At 34.5% G+C, this 23374-nt stretch overlaps 2 protein-coding genes across 2 annotated transcripts; one reads left to right on the top strand and one right to left on the bottom strand.

Moving 5' to 3' along the window:
• The first annotated feature begins 1827 nt into the window (after positions 1–1827).
• On the top strand, positions 1828–21606 carry LOC148608953 (aldehyde dehydrogenase family 3 member B1-like). Its single transcript, XM_088540590.1, has 14 exons — positions 1828–1972; positions 3390–3533; positions 4492–4587; positions 4865–5000; positions 9616–9701; positions 10105–10268; positions 10801–10927; positions 11108–11211; positions 14011–14143; positions 15004–15074; positions 16598–16713; positions 17526–17655; positions 19670–19805; positions 20109–21606. The coding sequence occupies exons 1-14, from the start codon at positions 1955–1957 to the stop codon at positions 20124–20126; spliced, it is 1479 nt and encodes a 492-aa protein (XP_088396716.1). The 5' UTR covers positions 1828–1954; the 3' UTR covers positions 20127–21606.
• LOC148608952 (C-type mannose receptor 2-like) lies at positions 21552–23003 on the bottom strand. The gene has a single exon (XM_088540591.1). It carries the CDS (start codon positions 22936–22938, stop codon positions 21745–21747), a length of 1194 nt encoding a protein of 397 aa, XP_088396717.1. The 5' UTR covers positions 22939–23003; the 3' UTR covers positions 21552–21744.
• Positions 23004–23374: the final 371 nt, after the last annotated feature.

Genomic DNA, 23374 nt, shown 5'->3' with positions numbered 1-23374 from the left:
TTCTTCACTCTTATGAGGCTGACTTTATAGCTGATTTGATCCGAAAGAAAGAATATCATTTGGCTAGATCCTTTAATCTCAGTTTCCGCTATATAGATGACGTATTATCTTTAAACAATCCTAATTTCGGGGATTTGATACATCGCATCTACCCCAAAGAACTTGAGATAAAGGATACTACAGACACTGTAAGGTCAGCCTCATATCTTGACCTACACTTAGAAATCGATGGTAAAGGGAAACTGTTGACCAAACTTTACAGCAAACGTGATGACTTTTCATTCAGAATTGTCAACTTTCCTTTCATCTGTGGCAACATCCCTTCGGCTCCTGCGTATGGAGTGTTCATATCACAACTCATACGTTATGCCAGAGCTTGCCAAAACTACGCAGACTTTTTGTATCGCGCTAGAACTCTAACAAATAGGCTTCTGGAACTGGGTTATGTTGCTACAAGATTGAAGTCATCACTACAGAAGTTTTATGGTCGTCATCATGAACTCGTGAATCGTTATGGTGTATCCATCTGCACCATGGAAACTGATTTATTCAACGGGTCATAGTTTTCCTTTCCTCGTTTGTCTACCCAGGACGACTTTTTATGAGCAACTCAGCGGGTGTTTCTAGAAAAGCAGAGGACGCTTATCCTACAGGTGCACCTGGTCCATGTTCCCAGTTTTTAGTGGAGTCCGAGTTGCTCATTTACTTTTGTTACTTTGTATGTATGATTTTAGTTACTGTATGTTCTTTGTTGTGTATTTCTGTTTTCCATGTCTGGTCTTTGTCCCTAGATTGCGTTCTTTTGATTACCGCTATAACTTTGGTTCCCTTGATCTTTCTTCCACTTATCATAAACGTTTTATCTGACATATGTGATGATTGTTTTACAGCATCATGGTTGTTAATCTTTGATAATGTCACAATTTATCAACACTAGGCCATGAAATATAATCATTTGGTTTTTAGGCATCTTGTGTATTGTGTTTTTACGGCAGTCTACATTTTCGTACGCCTGTAAATTTTTATCTCATAAATCACAGCAACCATTAATGAAAACGACGAAGCTCCAATTTTATATACCTTGTGTAATAAGGATTTTCGCTGCTCATGTTCAGCCATTTTTCAGATATTCGGGCTTCTCTGGTTTTATCTTTTTCATAGCATAGATATTTTTAGCAAAGTGACACCACTTTTCTTTCCATTATTTCATTATACATACCTAAAATGTAATTTGAGAAGTTTTAATAAAATTCTTGTTATTTCTTCGGGGTTTTTAATAGATTAAACTTACTAAGACCAAGCCTATGGAAAATCCAGAGAAATCCTTTTTCTGCCAAAATTTCGACTGCTTATATCTCAAAAATTAGTACACTGACCCATAATTTTTTCCATTCATATTGTTCTAGAATGAAAACTTTTTACATATTTTAAAACCATTTGAAATCTTTGTTATTTTTAAACAGAGCAGCGAACATGCTAAAGTTTTGTATTTCCGTAGCACAAAATCTCCGCTACACTTCATTGGGAGGAGTTGGGTTGTACCATGTTTAATCTTTTAGAATGGGTTTCTTCTTGTTGATGTTTAAATATAATTTTTTCATGCTAATATACAGTCCGTTGGTTGGATAGTATTGACGATGACATGATTTAGCAATATAAGTCTTCATTTACTTATATCTCGAATATGTATTTTTAAAAAGTTCATTTCCCAATTATCAAGTTTTTTGTCGAATTGATTAACTTGTACTATGATCAATTTGATTCTGGTAATAAATCGCAACATGAACAATATTTACAAGTATCGAAATAATAATCTAACGTCACTCAGAACAGACATGGATGGTGGCGCCTATCTCACCCACATTATATAAAGGATGGAAAAAAATCGAATGCAGTTATGTTGCAGTTTATTTGAAAACCGTTCATTGATTCGGCGGTTTTTTGTTGAGAAATTATGTCTAATTTTGCAGAGGTAAGACATTTTGATTTTGCAAAAAAAAAAGAAGAATGAAATACAATCGCTAATATTTTACTATAGAAGTTCTTATACATTGTAATAATAACGTAGAAGAAGCATTTACTAACGAACATAGTCCCTTCGATTACAGTGTCCTCTTTCTATTTTTCGTATTTTTTGTGATTTTGTCGAATTAGCAGCGCTCATCATAAATTTTGATACTGCTTGTACAATAATAATGAGAAAAGACATTTTGTCAAATGATATAAAACTTCTGTTGGTGGATCCAAAGGCTAGGGAAAGTCAACTCTCCTTAATATTGACAAATTTGGTTGATTATGTAGAAATCAATGAAATTCACAGGAATGCCCCCTTAACTAAAAAGAAATCTGAAACATACTTAGTAGTTACAATATAGATATGTGTCAACACAATCTGTTTTAAACATATCAACGACCGGACTTTTCCATAGGTAATTCAATGTAGCCGGTATATGTAGCTTCATAAACATGACCGATATGGTTTAAATCAAGAATATCAATGAGACAACACAACCAGTGTATTTTTACTCTTTCAAGCAGAGTACTTGACCATTTATTTTCAAGTGATTTTAGTATAAAATACTGAATTCTTTAAATGATGTGTATATATTTAATTCTATATGTGCATATTTTTGTTGATCGTATGTATGCTATATTTGTTATGTTGAAAATGGAGAAGACAATGTTAGTTGATAAAACTTTTGTCTGATCCATTTCTTAATATTGCAATAAAATATCTTAAAACTAAACTGACAACTCTTCATTAGTCCCATAGTCTAAATGAAAAAAAGTCTTGTAACCCACTACACAGAGTTAGACTCTCATCACGCAGGAATCTTTTGTCTACCCCACGCAAAAAGTGGCAAAATATTCTGAAATCAATTATCATCAGATAATCAAGTAATGAAAAAATGACATTCATCATTAGGTGAGTAGGTGTACAACAGTTTTTATGTAAACCAATTTGCTCATCAAATTTTCTTCATTTGCTTCATATATTCATGGGTTTCAAATATGATGATTTGAATTTTTATATTAAAAGATTTTGTTCAAACTTATATAAATTATCTTTATCATAATGTTATGATAGCTGAATGAAATGGGTTTCTTTTAACTAGGAATTATATATTAAAATATGAACGTGACTGATATAATTGCCACCAGTATATATATATCATCTTATATACTCTGTTGAATTTCTGCGGGTAGAAAACAACTTAAATATCAGTATACTGTCTGACAATATTTTGATGGTATTACTGTTCCTAGATAGAATAGCAAAAAAAACTTGATTTATCGTGCAATTTTAGAAAGAAAAAAAAACTGCCTAATAATTATTTGACAATGGGCATTGATCAAGAGTAGAACTGATTTCTCTATATTGATTTCAGCCAGTAAAGAAATTGAGGACTGCTTTCTTGACCGGAAAAACTAAATCCTATGACTGGAGACGTCAACAGCTTAAAGGGCTAACACAGTTATTGCTAGAAAATGAGGAGGAATTAATACAAGTTTTATTTAAAGATCTTCATAAGGTAGCATCACCGTCGTTCACATTACAAAAACAATCTGTTCAAGTTCTACCATCATTTCTCAGAACTTTTTGATATGGTATGCCCATCTCCTAAATGATGGTATAATTAAACAACTGAAAAGTTATCTTACTGTGCAGTGCGTCACATGACCAAACCCATTACACCACCAGATTAATGAAAAAATTCTTCAAAAATAATATAGTCAACACCTCAAATCGTAAATATACAGTCACTGGTAGTTCTGTTTCTTTATTGTGTATTAATGGATTTTTACATTAACGACGCAAACATGAAAGGTAAACATAAAATGCATGGTTTTATGCTTATTCATTTACAGTCACTGGGAAATACTTAGATGGAGAACTGATACTGAACAAATAATGACACCTAGAATGTTTCTTAAACACGCTGAAGAGGGCAACATATTCTGTTACACATTATATTTATAATATTTAGAAATCGGAAGACAAGACTACAAACAAAATTCTTTCTTTTTCCGATTGCATATTTTCCATTAATTACACAACCCTGCGTATTATGTTGGCACATTGACATTTTTGCATCGTGCTATAAAACCAAATTCACTTGCAAAGTGGGAGAGCGGTCCGTGCGAGACCCAACAGGGTAGTCAAGGACGTTAAAAACCCCCTTAGTAGTAAAGTGGAAGGATATAGTGATAGGGGTGTCCATCCTTCCTTCCTTCTTTCCGTTACACAGAGAAGATCCAATATCTCTTATCCTATTTTCATATTTTAGATTTTGCTCCAAATCAGTATGGAAGTAAAAAGGTGTATGTGATCAAATGGGGAGTGGGGATATCAAGGCTCAATCTAATTTGATTGCTAGTTTTATTTTCTCACAGCCGAAGTTTGAAGCTGTTTTATTTTCTCACAGCCTAAGTTTGAAGCTGTTTTATTTTCTCACAGCCGAAGTTTGAAGCTGTTTTATTTTCTCACAGCCGAAGTTTGAAGCTGTTTTATTTGAAATAGAAACCTGTAAAAATGACCTGATAGTTACTATGAATAACCTTAAAGACTGGATGAAACCAGAGAAGGTAAGGTTCATATCCGATTATGTTTGTATCAGTATCAAAAAAAGTCGAAAACCTCAACGAAATGTAATTTCAGCTGTAAAATTACCGAGACCAAATGGTAACAGCGTTAATCAAAAAAAAAACAAAAAAACTAGCATTAAACTTTAAACATGATCTCTCTCTTACTTGCAAATTGAACTTAGAACGATAATTCATTAGTACATATTTGCATGGAACAAATACACAAACACAAACGACCTACCTAATTTTACGATAATATCCAAACAATTATTTGTAGGTAAAGACAGACCTGATGTACATAATGGATAAAGCTTACATACAGAGACAGCCGTATGGAGTTTGTTTGATAATAGGGTCATGGAATTACCCGTTACAGTTGTGTCTGTTGCCTATGCTAGGGGCCCTTGCGGCAGGTAGTTATAACACAGTGCTTATATAAGGACTGTTATATTGCGGAGGTAAATTTCTCAGATGTTTTTACAATCTTTGATTTTTTTGCTTTAGTTTTACAGCGATAACGACGTAATCAACGCGTGAACATAACCAATGGAGTTATTTTGTCTGATCAAATTCACAAATTAAATTCATCGAATTTCTACTGAAAAAAAAGAAACTACATGCTCAAGGTAAAAGGAGAGGAAAATTACCGTACTCACTTGTGTTATTATTTACTGGATTAATTCCCTATCAAAACATATATCTGGGAACTTGAACCTTCAAATATAAACATTTTGCTTCCTATTTAAGTAGTCTTCTACTATAAGAAAAAAATACCACGACGTTAAAGGTCTTTAATTTTGAAGGATATGAGAGGTCTAAGTAGGCCAACGGGTGTCGGAACTATATTCAATTTTAATAGATCCCGATGTAGCCATAACATTGTCTACTGTATATGACAAGTATGTTGTTGTACCAGCAAACAAAGCCAAAATCGACATTGTTTTTGCCTGCAAGACGCATTACAGCCAATGTTAATTATTGGAGGTGGGTGTAGAAAATACTAGCAGTAATAAGACCTATACTGCTACCACACACTCTAAAGAAGGGCTTTTTGAAAACTATACATCCATTTTATTCTCTTTCGGTTTCTCCACAAAAGACGATGATTGTGATAGCCCGTCCATGTATTAGAGTAAAAAAACTCTACGAAAATTCATACAAATAACGCTTCTTAACTGGATTTGCAAAATGTACTATCAAGTCTTTTTCCATACAATAAATCTCCATATATTCAGCTGTCAGAGGGTTTTCAGTCTTTCCACGACACTTGTTACTCCCAGAGTGGTATAAATTCAATGTGGATCCTGGAAAATTGAATAAGATCCTCTGGACACCCTCAATGCTTGAATATTATCGGAATGTAAAATCATCCAGACCTAAGATTTTAATAAAAAAAAACTCTTTCTACTGCTTTTCCCCAGGGTCAATTAAAACCCTGACTCAAAAGCATTATGCATCGTTTTCATTCTAAAGAAAGATGGAAAACCTAGATACAAATTACAAAGTACTGGGTAGAGATTATCCATTCTTTGTAAAAAAAATGCAATTCCGATTTCAAATCATCTTTCAAATATACCGAAGAAGATGCTATCAAAATACTGGACGACATTATATTTGTCAATTGTGGCGGACTTGTTTTTCAACTTACAGTCGGCATTCAAATGAGAACAAATTGTGTTCCCCTACTCACTGACTAATTCCTAATTCCTTTACTCTTATAAGACTGAATTCACGACAGTTCTTACCCGAAAGAAGGAACATCCTTTGATCTCAGTTTCCGCTATATAGATGACGTTTTGTCTTTTAAAATCCTAGATTGGAAATTTTATACATCGCATCTTCCCCAAATAATTTGCGATAAAGGACACTGCATACGCAACGAAGTCAGCATCATATCTTGACCTATAGTCTGAGATATCGATGAAATGGGGAAAAAAATCAAAACCACTTTATACAATTAACGCGACCAATTTAATTTTCATTCATTATCGTCTGTGGGAACATTCCTTAATTTCCACATGCGATAGGACTCTATATGTCTGTTTTCCATGTCTGGTCTTTGTCCCTGGATTGCATTCTTTTGATTATCGCTAGAACCTTGGTTCCCTTGATTACCCTTTCCCTTGATTACTCTTTCATATCACAATTCATACGTTATTCATACGTAGATTTTTAAGGGTTTTTTTTTACCAAAAAAGTGTGGACACATACTGGTATTGCCCGAGGGGCAAGTATGGACGCAGACTGGTATTGCCCGAAACATACATACGTTTTGTCTTGAATGTGTTTGCATTGTCTATAAAACTCCTCCATTTATTGATATCAATAATTGAATTATGCGTATGTTGATAAATATCCATTAACATATGTTACTAAACATCTAAATGGGAACAAATTCCACAATGGCTTGCCATAACCATAATACAATTCTTATTCATATAACAATGCTTCTTTCTTGAAAGTGTACTTTCGTGGATGTGTTGAACTTGATATGTCATGTTAAGGATTAACCATTTCACTTTATGTACGATAGCTTGGTAAAATTCTGGACTGTCAGTTATTTTTTAGATTAACAGAAAGTGTGGTATCTGTCAGTTACATGGATGGCCTTAATTTGAAAACGGTAGGGGTCATAAACTCCAAATTAAATAGGAGCATTCCTTTAGTAGTTAATAAAATCATATCGAAATGGAGCTCCTCGGGAATGTCCTTATATGTAAACTGTACTTTTACGTGTACATAATGTCTATATGTATAATGTAGAATCCCCGGAACTTCATGTTACAGTAATGGGCAACTAATTTGACTACCCCAACTCAACAGATTCCTCAATGCCATGTGTTTTGCAACAAAATATCTTGCCCGACAACCTCTAGCACTGCTGGAGTAATAAATAGACCATCCTATTAGTCCTAAAAATATGTTATGTTTCCAGTCAACCTACCGACGCCCTTCAGACCCCCTTTCAAAAAGTTTGTATTTGTTATTTTGAAAAAAAAGATAAAGTCTGCCGGTTGTCTTTCAGAAAAATAAGTAATAAATAAAGCCATAGATATTATTTTTCTATCCTAGATGGAAAAACGAAGAAAAATATTGGTTGTTTATATTAAGATTCGATTGTAAGCACACTTGCCGTGAGTGTGCTCTTGGGCGTGGATAATATCTTTTGGGATTCGGTACTTGAATTAAATATTTGATCTTTTGACCACCACCGTCAACAAAAAAAATATCTCAAGCGCCGAATCCCAAAGGGATTAGGCTGCAGACAAAGTCTATTAGTTTTTGCATATTTGGTTCATTGTATTCTAAATTTGGTGTCAATATGACTTATCAGTGGCGGATCCAGAGTTTTAGGTAAGTGGGGCCCCCAAAAGTTTCTTGAAAGGATAACCGGCGAGAAACGCGAAGTGATCCGACTTTGCTAGAGGCTGTACAGTATATATTACAGATTACAAATTAGATCACTAGGTCACGGATCGACATTAATCTACGCGATAATGCATTTAATGAATAAACGTGGTCACATGACAACTAATTTCCCTGAATGCACCATGACCCACATTCACGGTTTGACTATGTCCGGGGACTGTGTAAACGTTTTAATGCTTTACACCGTGTGTGAGAGACCCCAAATGACAGCCAAGGGCGTTAAGAAACCCCTCTGCCTGTCATGTATTACAAATACCACATATGAGTGCAAATCGGGTCTAACAGTATCGAGTATATATGTTATCACGAAAACGAAAATTAAACCAAGTATAGGAACAGTCAGCTGATGGTCGGCATCACTCATATTGTGCAAATGACTGGCTAACACTATGCTACGAAAGATTTTATTGGGATTTTAGTGGTTTATTTCCACAAAGACAATCGAATTATCTGCTCAAAGCAACAATTTCTTTATAATGTACGAAATGAAGGGTGTAACGGATAAACGGAAAGTGCTATCATTTTCAACTTTATTGTATAGTGTTATTTAACTAGATTTCTTACAATTTAGCTTCGAGAACTGGTTTGCTGCTACAAAATTTAAGACATCACTATAAAAGGTTTATGTTCATCATCATAAACTCGTGGATTGTTATGGTGTACCCATCTGCACCACTATAACCGATTTGTTCACCGTATCAGCTTGACTTTCCTCTTTCGTCTATCTGGAACGTGACATTTTATTAGCAACTAGGCGGGTGTCTCTAAGAAATCATAAAATGATTACCCTACCGATCCATGCACAGTCCGGGTTGCGTTCTCACTTCTGTTTCTCTGTATGAATTACAGGTGTTGTGATTATTCCATGTTATTTGTTGTGTATGTCTATTTGCTATCTTTGGGTTGTAATATTTGTCTGAATCCTTGTTCCCTTGATTTCCCTGTCTAGTTATTAAATTGTTATCGGGCCTAAATATTAACTATTATTTGTATACTTAGTAAAGGAAAACTATTGACCAAACTTTTCGACAAACGTGATGACTTTTCATTCAAAATTGTCAACTTTTCTTTCATCTGTGGCAACATCCCTTCGGCTCCTGCGTATGGAGTGTTCATATCACAACTCATACGTTATGCCAGAGCTTGCCAAAACTACGCAGACTTTTTGTATCGCGCTAGAACTCTAACAAATAGGCTTCTGGAACAGGGTTATGTTGCTACAAGATTGAAGTCATCACTACAGAAGTTTTATCGTCGTTATGGTGTATCCATCAGCACCATGAAAACTGATTTATTCAACATGTCATGGTTTTCCTTTCCTCGTTTGTCTACCCAGCACTTGACTTTTTATGAGCAACTCAGCGGGTGTTTCTAGAAAAGCAGAGGACATTTACCCTACCGGTGCACCTGGTCCATGCTCCCAGTTTTTAGTGGAGTCCGAGTTGTTCATTTGCTTTTGTTACTTTGTATGTATGATTTTAGTTCCTTTATGTTCTTTGTTTTCCATGTCTGGTCTTTGTCCCTGGATTACATTCTTTTGATTACCGATATAACCTTGGTTCCCTTGATTACTCTTTCTAATAAATCCTTTTAATCCAGGAAACTGTATTTTGTTGAAGCCATCTATAGTCACGTTAAATACTGCACAGCTTCTGCACGAGTTGATTCCGAAGTATTTAGACAACGTAAGTCGTATATATTTGATTTTAATGCTCTCATGAAAGATTACTAATTGAAACACGTGTACAACATATCGAAATTTGTAATATATACAATAAGTAATTCTTTTTTTTTGTATTTTATATATCATATTTAATTCTAAAAATATCTCAATGCTTATTTTCGTGAATGGATTATTGATATGAGCAAAAAGGACATAACGATAAAACTCCGTTTTTGGAAGAACGGCACTCTCATAATGTTCATTTGTCGTATTAGGCGTTATCAAATCAGGGAGAAAAAAACACTATATCATAAGACGAAACTACTTCTTTGGTGATGGTCTATAAAAGCAAAAAAAAATGATAATAATAAATTAAAGTGAAACAAAATGTGTATTGTTTCTCTAAACAAGTATATATTTTTCAGGATTGTGTAGCAGTAGTTATTGGTGGTACACCAGAAACAACAGCCTTACTGAAAGAAAGATTTGATTACATTTTCTATACAGGGAATCCTATTATTGGGAAGATTGTAATGAGAGCTGCTAGTGAACACTTGACTCCTGTTACACTAGAACTTGGTGGAAAAAGGCACATTCCAACTTCTATTTTTATCTTTGTATTTATATTTACTAAATAGTAATGTCAGAATCTTTTATCTGACTGACCAGTAAAGTTAGAACCTTCTTACAACGGTTACCGTGCCAATCTAAAAATGAGAATTAAATTTAGTTCAAATCTTTATTGTCGTTTAAGTATATTATGTTTATGTAAAAACAAGATAATAATACAGCACACAAATCCCACTTAAATACATAAATTAAAAAAAAAAAACAGTTGTTTGTTGTCTCTATGCGTGTCCGTCGAATAACTTTAAAGTTGACCTACATCGCCACAGAATAGCTACGGTTCTGTCTTATTTCGATGCTAAGAAATTCAGAATTTATTTGAGAATGTACCGATAATCTTAGAGTTCTTAATAATCGTTCTTCCATACACTTTGATTCTCCCAAAATCATACGAATCATTTTTGGTTAAGTTTAAATCTTAGTCATTGTCTTGCCTAGCTCGTTTGCTGTTTTCCATTTCAATGACGTAACTATTGTGTTGTATTTAATTTCAGTCCTGTATATGTAGACAAGAACTGTGACATGAAAACAGTGGCAAACAGACTGTTGTGGGGGAAGACATGTAATGCTGGGCAGACATGTATTGCCCCAGATTATGTCATGTGTACTAAAGATGTTCAGGTTAGTCCGTGTAGGCTGGCACGGTCCATTATATAAAATTATTTTTTAACTTACAAATGTCTAAATAAGTTAGAGGTATGATCATTCTTAAGTGTGCTTGCATTCTTAGATACGTTGGTTATGATAGTAGATAACATCAAATCTTCTTTTCAAACTTATTTTGCTTTTTATATTTTGTAGGAAGATCTTGTTAAAAGTCTGGAGTCATCTCTGGATGAATTCTATCCCGACGATCCGTCCAAATCAGAAAGCTATGGTAGAATTGTCAACGACAGACATTTTCAGTAAGTTGTTTATGCCTTCACTGTTTGTACCTTTTAGGGGATTTACCTACGTTTACCTACGCTCATTATGAGCTCCTGCTCCTCTACGTTCATCTCTGTTGTCTCAGTGTAATAACTTTGTCACTGACCTGCGCCGTGCCGGTCCGTGTGCCAAAAGAATAGGCTCGCAGCAGCGCTAAGCTTGTCGTAAAAGGCGACTAAAAATTGCTCAAAACCCTGGTCGGGAACTAGGGTCCTCTGTTTATGGAATGGGGTATTCCTGACATGTTACATGATGGGGCCGTCAGGCTATAATCTGGAAAACCTGACCGCAAACCATAGTGGTGCAACGTGTTGGGAAAGATGCCACGTTCTTTGCAGTATTCGATAGGAGTAGGAACCTTTGCGCTCCGCCACAGGAGGCTAAATTGTCCGACCCTACCCATCCTCCCTATTTCTAGTGGCAATCAAAATTTGTCGACCCTATTATCCTTGTGTCCCATCCCATTTTTCAATTCATCATCATCATTTCACGTTCATTTTATCATCCATATCATGTTCATCGTCTGAATATATCTGAAATGTTGCTGCTCGGGCGTTAACCAATCAATCAACCTATTCATGGTCCACACGCTACTGTGTAAATGTATTTCAGTGGATTTCAAGTCTGTTTTCGAACGGTTTAACTTCGATAGTTTATATATGATCAGGTAGGCTGTCTAATGTGTCGGCTACACGGTTGTGAAGAAATATTTTCGGGCATCCAGGTTACATATCTATCACAACTTTCATACTGTGGTCTCTGGTGGTATTGCTATTCAGTGTATACAATCGATCTGTCGTTTTTCATCATTAATTCCGGTTAGTATTTTAATCGTATCTCCTCATAAGCGTCGGAATTTTAGTGTTGACAGTTTCAGTATTTCTTATTTTTCTTGATAACTTTTCTCTGTGTGCTAGCATCTTGGTTGCTCTTCGTTGTACATTTTCCACTGAGTCAATATCTTTAATTTTGTAAGGGTTCCAACCACTTTTGCGTATACTTAATGTGGTCGTACTAATACATTGAATGACTAACTAACCGAAACGATGTGTCATTTAAGGAGCAGATTGTCCGATGAATAATACTATGACTATTTGATTTGCCTTGTTGACTTGAATTTGAATATGCCTGTCGAATAATAAATTGCTATCAATTTCCCCCTAGTGTCCTTCTCTATGTCAACTACCTCAAGAGTTGTTATGTTACCATCATATTTCTTCATTGTTAATGTGTATTCATCTTATTCTTTCCACTTCTTGTGTGTTTTAAGTACTTTGCACTTGTCTGAGTGAAAACGTAACATCCATTCAACGCTCCAGTTGAAGAGGTTGTCGAGAACATTTTGTAAAAGTTCAACGTCATCTTCAGTTTTGATGTCTCTAAATAATACGCATTCAGGTAAATCGTTCATAAAAACGATAAAAAGTATAGTTCCAAGAACTGATCATAGAAGAATGCCGCTTGTGACTTCATGCCATTTCGAGGAATAAATTTGTATATGGACACGTTGCTCTCTATCCCTGGGGAAGTTCTGACCTAACAACAGGTTTCACTATAGTCGGCGTCACATAAATAACATACTGTTAAAATTTGAATAAAAATATTTTCTACGACTTTATTGACACCTACCGTCGTTTAAATTGTCTTAAATGACTTGCTCATTCGTTTAGCCAAACGGCTTCTCCCTAAACATTGAATCGTTAAATTCCGGTCAGATTTTAATTCTAGGTGGCAATATTTACATTGTAAAAAGTCGGCCATGTTTACAGTGATCGGGTTGCTAGGAGATGTTGTTTACGTTTAAATGGTTTGTCCAAAAACCGAAGAACCCAGAATGCAATTCGGCGTTATTTCGGATATCTCGGATTTATTTTACGCGAACAACGTATAATACCGAGAAGTTGATCAAGCAGACGATTGTCACCGGAGTTCGACGGGAACTTACGCACTTCGTTTGTAAACAAATCGTCCCGTAAAAACCAACATGGCGGATATTAGTATGGGATTTTCCCGTAAGGATTTGTTACGCATGATTTAAGCTAATAAGCGACTTGTTTTTGAGAAGCTGTTTGGCTAAACGAATGAGCAAGTCATTTAAGACAATTTAAACGACGGTTGGTGTCAATAAAGTCGTAGAAAATATTTTTATTCAAATTTTAACAGTATGTTATTTATGTGACGCCGAGTATAATACTATACCGTTATAGCTTCAGTGGAAGGCGTTTGTGGGGTACTTTATCAAACGCCTTCATAAACTCCATGTAGATGGAGTGTATTATTCCGCCTTTATCTAGGATTTGCGTCTATCTGTCAAAACCTTCAGTAGTTGTAGTATAGTCGATCTGCCACCGATAAATCCAAACTGTTTGTTACTGAAGAGATTTTGAGTGTTCATGTGGTCAGCTATTATTTTGTATAATTTTACATCTAACGCTGGTCGAGAATTGGACGCAATGAATTTTTTCTCCCTTTTTAAACAAAGCTATCGGACCAATTTTCCATTGTTGTTGCACGACACCGCTGCTGAAAATTAAGTTGAATGCCATGCAAAGTGGAGTATCGATTATATCTGCAACTTGAACAAAACGTTTAGGTGTATTTGGTCTGGACCTGTCTGGAAAGAAGCATTTAGCTGAAAAGTTTGTAGAAGTTTGGAATGTTTTGAAAAAGATTATTCTCCTGTATTAACTTTTTATAACAAACCTTATAGTTAGGTTACCATTAATATTCTTTTTCATATCCACACACAACATGAGTTATCATAATCGTTTTTGCAGGAGAGTAAAGAAGATAATAGACGCTAGCCAGGACAACATAGCTATAGGTGGAGATTATGACGAGGAAGTGAATTACATCTCTCCTACCATATTGAGGAATGTCAAATTTACTGGTTCTTCTATGCAACAGGAGGTTCAGTATACATCTTATGCACTAACCTCATTTACTTGAACACATACGATATCATTCATGACTTAAAAACGTTGCGTCTTTGTATTTTTATAGAAATAACGTATATATGACACTCCCAAAGGAAGCGTTTATGGTTGTATTATCAACTTCGTTCTGTATAGCTATACTTATGTCAAGAAAAAGCATCAATATCTGGTTTGTATCTTCCTTTCAGGAGCAAAAAAAAAAAAAAAACAGCCAGCCTAATGGCAGCTTCATTTGCGTATACTTGTATATATCCGATTGAAAGCCAAACCAGTCTTGCAAATATTCGCTAGTTTAGATAATTTATTCAAATCGAATCACAGCCTTTCCATGATAGGGTTGGCCATAATAGTCTGCAGTATGGCGCACAGATGTTTACGAAAATTACTTAATCAATATTATCCATAATTCTCGGGTCATAAAAATTGCGAAACGAAAACGAAACAAAACGAAACGAAAATGATCGTTAAAAGAAAGAACCGAAACGAAACAATTCGATAAAATGAATCAAGTCGTAATAAAAACATAATTAAACGATACAAATCGAAAGACAATAAAGAGAAATTGAATATAAGAAATCTTTTTTTAAAGACGTTTCGCAAATTATAAGAATCGTAATGTTTCCTGGGCCGGACAATTCGATCCAAAGATATTTCGGACCATGACAACCAATAATACAATGTTATGAAGTATTTAAAAAGCTTTATAATATCTTGTTATCAGTATTGTGTTTAAAATATTAAATTTACCTCTCTTCTGTTAGTATAATAGTATAGTACATTTCTATGTGTTTTTATGTTTAATGTTTTGTAAACCATGGGTTAATTGTTTTACAGATATTCGGGCCAGTATTACCTATAGTCCTTGTGAAGAATGAAGATGAAGCAATAGAGAACATATTAGCTGGGTGACTTTTTTTTAAAGTTTACAATGTCATATATTGACCAGAAAAAAAAAACTAGAATTGTTTTTAGGATATAGTATCACACAGAACACAGAACGAGAATTTCATACTAGATCAATTTGATTACTTAAAACGATTCTCGAGAACTGATTCAGTGCACAGTTACCGTTACTAAAGTATGCACTTCGTTAGATATGATCTACACAGGAGAGTGACTGTACATGTTTTCTATTAAAACCTATGTTTTTTCAACACTGTATACTTCTATTCCTCATACTCAGTTAAAAATCCCGACTCAAAAACATACATCTCCAAAAAAGATGGTACACCTAGATATAATTATATAGTTCTTGGTAGAGATTCCCCATACTTTGTAAAAATAATTCCAAATCAATCTTCCAAAAATACAGCAGAGATATTTTCAAAATGTGCTCCTCTACTTGCTGACCTATTCCTACACTCTTATGAGGCTGACTTTATAGCTGATTTGATCCGAAAGAAATGACATCGTGTAGCTGGATCCGTTAATCTCAGTTTCCGCTATATAGACGACGTACTATCGTTAAACAATCCTAGACTCCTGCGAGTGTTCATATCACAACTCATACGTTATGCCAGAGCTTGCCGAAACTACGCAGACTTTTTGTATCGTGCTAGAACTCTAACAAATAGGCTTCTGGAACAGGGTTATGTTGCTACAAGATTGAAGTCATCACTACAGAAGTTTTATGGTCGTCATCATGAACTCGTGGATCGTTATGGTGTATCCATCAGCACCATGGAAACTGATTTATTCAACGGGTCATAGTTTTCCTTTCCTCGTTTGTCTACCCCGGACTTTACTTTTTATGAGCAATTCAGCGGGTGTTTCTAGAAAAGCAGAGGACGCTTACCCTACCTGTGCACCTGGTCCATGCTCCCAGTTTTTAGTGGAGTCCGAGTTGCTCATTTACTTTTGTTACTTTGTATGTATGATTTTAGTTCCTTGATGTTCTTTGTTGTGTATGTCTGTTTTCCATGTCTGGTCTTTGTCCCTAGATTACATTCTTTTGATTACCGCTATAACCTTGGTTCCCTTGATTACTCTTTCGGAGACTTGATACATCGCATCTACCCCAAATAACTCGAGATAAAGGATAATACAGACGCTGTGAAGTCAGCCTCATATCTTGACCTACACTTAGAGATCGATAGTAAAGGAAAACTATTGACCAAACTTCTCTTTTGTCTACCCCGGACTTGACTTTTTATGAGCAACTCGGGTGTTTCTAGAAAAGCAGAGGACGCTTACCCTACCGATGCACTTGGTTCATGCTCCCACTTTTTAGTGGAGTTCAAGGTGCTCATTTGCTTTTGTTACTTGGTATGTATTATTTTATTTACTGAATGTTCTTTCTTGCGTATGTCTGTTTTCCATGTTTAGTGTTTGTCCCTGGATTGCTTTGGTTTGATTTCCGCTAGAACCTTGATTACTCTTCCATTTAGAAGCCACTAATTTTTTATATTATAACTTTAATCATTTTCAGAGAAAAACCATTAGCAATATATGTATTCTCCTGCGATAATGTTGTAAAAATGAAATTTAAGGAAATAACAACAAGTGGTGGTATGGTTGTAAATGATACCTTGATGCATGCCGCAGGTAGGTGGCACGATCGTAAATTTTTTCCTGGCGAATCCTGCAGGTAGGTGGCATGAGGATAAATTGTTCCCTGGCGAATGTTGCAGGTAGATGGCATGGTTGTAAATGATACCCTGACACATACATGCTGAAGGTAGATGGCATGGTGGGAAATTGTTTCCTGGCGAATGCTGCAGGGTAGGTGGCATTATGCAGAATGATTTCGTGATACATGCTGCAGATAGGTAGCATGGTGGTAAACTGTTCCAGGTGCATGCTTCAGGAAAGTGGCATATCGGTAAATTGTTCCCAGCTGCATGCTTCAGGTAGTTAGCATGGTGGTAAATTGTTGCCAGCTGCATACTTCTGGTGGGTGGCATGATGGTAAATTGTTTCCTTCCAGCTGCATGCTGCAGGTAGTTAGCATGTTGGCAAATTGTACACTAATGCATTATACAGGTACGGATAAGCAGTTGGCAGAAACAGCTGAAGTCATGCAATGTCTACATAAAAAAACCCTTGATTGACGCTGTTATTCATTTATCCATCTTTTATGATAGGCTTGTTAAGTTTTAAAATAAAAAAAAAACGGAAATCAAAACGGTAAAAAACTAACAAATTACAAAACAAAGGTTTTATTGCAGAAGCTTAAAAAACATTAAAAATATCGAAAGCAATAAAAAAGCTAAATGACTTTGATAAAATTCCTGTCATATTTACCAATGCTGGACTGTAGGAATTTATACAATTTGTTTTAGTTCATGCGTTTGCTAGAGTTTTCAAAACCTGGACACTATAAGTCCTAAATTATATAGACTACTATTTTTTTACAGTAATGACCTTACCATTTGGAGGGGTAGGTAATAGTGGCATGGGAGCTTACCATGGAAAGTTGACCTTTGATACATTCAGTCACAAAAGAGCATGTCTGGAGAGGACACTTCACATCGAGAACTTACAGAGGTATTACACTTGATATAGTAGTTGATTTTGTTTCTACCAAAAAAATCAGTGTAAAATAAGAAAGGGAATTAATCAGATACCTATACAAAAATGTATTTCATACAGATCAGAAGATCTTTATAAAATAAGGCCTTAACTGTTCTTGTTGTCATGTTTATCCTTATTTCACAGAATGAGGTGTTACATTGGTCATCTTCATCCTTTATTTCACTAAATGAGGTCTTACATTGGCCATGTTCATCCTTTATTCACTAAATGAGGTGTTACATTGGCCATCTTCATCCATTGTTTCAGTAAATGAAGTGTTATTTTGATCATGTTCATCCTTTATTTCAGTAAATGAGGTATTATGGTGATCATGTTTACCCTTTGTTTTTGCTAAATTAGGTCTTATAATGAGGTCACCAAACGCCTTTCAAAACTTTTAACTTCTATACTCACAGCTGTCAAAGAGGGTCTGCAGTCCTACCACAACACTTGTTACTCCCGTAGTGTATTAATTCAATGTGGATCCTGAAAAATTACAAAGATCTTTTGGAGACAATCAGTTCAAGACTGTTATCTGAATATAATAGCATTAAAACCTATAATTTTTCAACACTGTATACTTCTATTCCCCATACTCAGTTAAAATCCCGACTTAAAAACATTATACATCGTTGTTTTTCCAAAAAGATGATACACCTAGATACAAATATATAGTTCTTGGTAGAGCTTCCTCATACTTAGTAAGAAATAATTCAAAATCATCTTCCAAATATACAGAGGAAGACGTTTACAAAATGCTGGACAACATATTTGTCCAGTGTGGTGGACGTGTCTTTGAACAAACGGTCGACATTCCAATGGGAACAAATTGTGCTCCTTTACTTGCCGACCTATTCCTTCACTCTTATGAAGCTGACTTAATACCTGATCTGATCCGAAAGAAAGAATATCGTTTTGCTAGATCCTTTAATCTCAGTTTCCGCTATATAGATGACGTATTATCTTTAAATAATCCTAATTTCGGGGATTTGATACATCGCATCTACCCCAAAGAACTTGAGATAACGGATACTACAGACACTGTGAAGTCAGCCTCATATCTTGACCTACACTTAGAAATCGATGGTAAAGGAAAACTATTGACCAAACTTTACGACAAACGTGATGACTTTTCAATCAAAATTGTCAACTTTCCTTTCATCTGTGGCAACATTACTTCAGCACCTGCGTATGGAGTGTTCATATCACAACTCATACGCTATGCCAGAGCTTGCCAAAACTACGCAGACTTTTTGTATCGCGCTAGAAATCTAACAAATAGGCTTCTGGAACAGGGTTATGTTGCTACAAGATTGAAGTCGTCACTACAGAAGTTTTATGGTCGTCATCATAAACTCGTGGATCATTACGGTGTATCCATCTGCAAAACTGATTTATTCAACGGGTCATAGTTTTCCTTTCCTCGTTTGTCTACCCCGGACTTGACTTTTTATGAGCAACTCAGCGGGTGTTTCTAGAAAAGCAGAGGACGCTTATCCTACCGGTGCACCTGGTCCATGTTCCCAGTTTTTAGTGGAGTACGAGTTGCTCATTTGCTTTTTTACTTTGTATGTAGGATTTTACTAACTTTATGTTCTTCGTTGTGTATGTCTGTTTTCCATGTTTGGTCTTTGTCCCTGTATTACATTATTTTTTATTACCGCTATAACCTTGGTTCTCTTGATTACTATTATATTTATATTGTCCTTTAACTTTGTTAAATGAGGTGTTATATTGATTATATTTATCCTTTTTTCCCTATATGAGATATTGATTACGTTAACATCACCAAATCAGGTATCGTATTGATCGTGTTTTTTTCTAGAATAAAACTACCTAAGTTCTCTCCCTTCATCGAAAAAATAACAACAGCAAAACAGAACAAAACAATTAAAAAAGAACACACACACATACATACATATCCTTAGTTTTCCAAAAAAAAAATTGCAGTCTTATTTGATAATATTTGATTTGCATTGAATTGTAGAATAAGATATCCTCCATACACTCAAAGAAAATTGGGAACTATCATTTGGTTGTCTACGAAGAACCCGGATGGGAAATATCTCTTGTCATTTGTGTTTTGTTTTGTTATTGGAACAATTGCTGCATTCATAACAATGGTAATACTTACACTTGTATTTTAATGGTAATACGTACACTTATATTTTAATGGTAATAATTACACTTATATTTTAATGGTAATACTTTACATTTGTATTTTAATGGTAATGCTTACACTTGTATTTTAATGGTAATACTTACAATTTTAAGAATTCTTAAATTGAAACAGGGAATGTGTAAAAGACACAACAATTCTACCATGCAATCTAACAATCAAAATGATTTCATTTATTACTGTATATAAGAAAAGCATTACGTGTGGGTCTTGTTTTTTATTAAGCGTTTATTTTTCTTTTAAACAGAGACGGTGCATGACTTAAATGATTTGAACAAGGATCTACTTAACATGTGTCTAATGGAGGGTAAATGTTAAAAAAAACAGCGTTCAGTTTATTAATTTTCTTAAAGTTATGTCTTCACTATAAAAACACATTTCTATTGTATTTACATGTACAAACTGACAGTGGGTTATTCTTTTACGAAATTTTAAAAGAAAACTGAATAAAAAATGTAAATACATTTGCGGGTAATAAACAGTCGGATATTAGATTTGCTAAACTAATATTTAATCGTTATATTTAATAGTTAATTGCAAATATTTGCCCTTTCTATGCATTATATTGCATCTGTCGAAGGCAGTCTATTGGTTTTCACTTTTCCACAGCTGGAATCTGCCTTTTAAACAATTAACAGTTCAGCGAAAGGATAAGATGCGATAACGGCCATATACCCCCATAGTTTTAGAAAAAAAATAAATTTGAAGTAAGTGACACAAATGTTATATGCACTGTTCAATGGACAATTAAGTTGTTTTAAAATGGTTTTAAACTTTCACAATTACATCAAAATTGTCACTTTTATAGAAGTCCACCAAAATAAAAAAACAAAAACAAAAACAAAAACAAAAAATAAAATTGGAAAAAATACCAATCTTTAATGCTACTTAAAATGTTTTTTTCATAGGTCTCCGCCAACATGACCTAGGGCTTTTTTCACTTTTCATGTTGGAATTTGACAAATTTAGAAAAAAATATAATCCAAAATGTGCCTAATTTCGGCATATTGGATAGATTTCTAAAATTTGGGATATCATATTTTCAATCATTGAAGATGGTATGTTTATAAATGTGGTTGAATATGCTTAACCAAATATTTATGGTGCCAAACATAGGCCTTACATATTTTGTTCTTTGCACAGACTACCATTAAATTCAAATTCTTCAAAATTACACGAGATTAACTAATGCAAGAATCTTGGTTCCCTTATTACTCTATTGTACCAGTATTATAAATATTTAAGATAAGCATAACCCGCATTTTGCTTTTTATAAAATATATTGGTCTTAAAATAAAAATAGAACAACCACTATTGTGTAACTTATACGACTTGTTTGAACAAGGATATACTTTTATGTGTGTCTATTTGAAGAAAAAGAATTGATTCTTGATTAATTTGAACACGTTTTATGCTTATATATAAGAACTAACCGTTTTAATGCAGTTTGGAAACTCTAAATAATACCATCAAATATATCTAAGGACAATAAGAAATCTTATAGCAGAATTGCTAGACTAATATTTAGTGAATTATTATTCGAATGTATTATATTGAACCAGTTCGGGTGTTATTTTTTTTCTGTTTTACTATTTGTATATTTTTTTTTTCTTGTCTTGGTACTACACAATAAGTGGCAACAATTATGAACTAATGCGCTAATTGTTTAATCTACACGATATGTTTACAATTAAAGTTGTCAATGATTTTTTGAACAAATGATGCAATAAAATTGATCCAATTTATTTCAGTTTATATATTGTTATAGTGATTGGACCATGAACGAAACAGTTCCTTATTTGTTATACATGTATAATTCATTAAGGGTGGAATTCCATGAAGTAAAAGTTAATCTTGTTAAAACGTTATGTTCATGAGTTTTTTCATCCCAGTTCTTTCTTGCAAATGTAACCATGGGTTTCGTTACAATCTTCAGTGTACCAATAACCATTGTCTAATAAAGCAACACAGTTGTTTCCCTCATTTACAAAAGTCCCTTTGCTCCAGGAAAAATAAGTAGCCTTAGGGCCGTCCACCCATTGGTAGCCATTTGTGTTATTACCATACAAACCAATCCAAAAATCTGGTGGGTTGCGTATTTTGGTTGCCTTGGCAACTACAAAGTCATTTTCGTCTTGAGATGAAATGTAAAGTAGATAAGAATTTCTGTTTTGGCAACCTATATGTGCTTTCTGCCAGTTTACAGAGCCGAACCTGAATTGATAACACGCGTTATCGAACAGAAACCATGTGCCGTCAGTTCCACAGTCAGGTTCAAGAGACATTTTGCAAAGAACAGATCTGAAAGACACGAAACAGTTAGTGTCGTTCCATTTTATAAAAGGTTCCTTAATTAAGGAAACACATCTTTCGTTATTATTGTAATTGTTCGGCTCTTTGATATTCCAGTTTAAATAGTTGACCTCAGAGCCATCACTCCAAACATACTGATGTTCATCCAGCAAATTATTTAGACCAATCCAAAATGGGTATCGAGAAAAAGTTGCGTTAATGAAGTATGTTTCATTTTCATTGTGTACACTAACCAAATTAGCACTGATAGATCGACATAAACTCATTGCCTGAAACCACGTAGTAATATATCGAAATTCACGGTAACAAAACCGACCGAAATTATGCCAACCATTCAAGCAGCTTGTTCTTATTTCCGGGTGAATGCTTCGACTCAAGTTGAAAATTGGGTTTGAACTTGAACATGCAGTAGATCCATCAAAATTAACAACACAATGCCCGCCTTCACACGAGACAGCATCACACGTTTCACCATTGCTTGGGTGATTTGAAGAAAATATAATACAAGTTATTCCAACAGAAATCGCATTAGTGAAGAACAGTATCACAATTAAAACTGCTATTTTTTTTCTTTTGATAAAAGTACCGTAAAAGGGAATGAATTTAGTCCTCACGTTTTTACTGTATTTTTCACTGGTCGTTGTCGTTAACTCTGTATATGTTGGAGAAGCTGAACATAAGTCGTAGACATCCTTAGCTTGAAGGTCTTCGTATGCATTGTTTTTTGTCGGTTCCATGTACACCGATGACCCCTCTTCTAACATTTTTTTTTCAAGTTTTCATGTACATTATTAAATAGTCATACTTCATGTTATATAAACTGATAATAGGTTATTTTGACCAGGATGTCACGACTTTGTCTGCATTATTCAACAAATAAACGTGGAGAGAATACTAATGCTCTTATTAGGGGAGGATTATTGAACAAAATGACGTATAACATTTTCACACAATCATCATGTACGAGTGTTTGAATACGACACAGATGTGTTTCTTTTACTTTAAATCTCCGGAAAAAAAGTTCTAAATGTTGCATCAGTTAGTTTTTGCGTAATTTATTGATATGCAATTATCAAGGTACAGATCAAAAGTTCGACAATCAAAAATTAAATATATCATATGTATTTGTTGACCAAATCATCTTCAACATTTATGTCTATTTTAAATGATATTCCTCCATTTCAAAACTATTCTTATCAT

Source organism: Perna viridis, chromosome 8 (assembly GCF_037379345.1).
Source record: "Perna viridis isolate PV_CMFRI_1.1 ecotype Kerala chromosome 8, ASM3737934v1, whole genome shotgun sequence".
Classification (NCBI taxonomy): domain Eukaryota; kingdom Metazoa; phylum Mollusca; class Bivalvia; order Mytilida; family Mytilidae; genus Perna; species Perna viridis.
The sequence above is the reverse complement of the archived record's forward strand: the minus strand, read 5'-3'. Positions and strand labels throughout refer to the sequence as shown.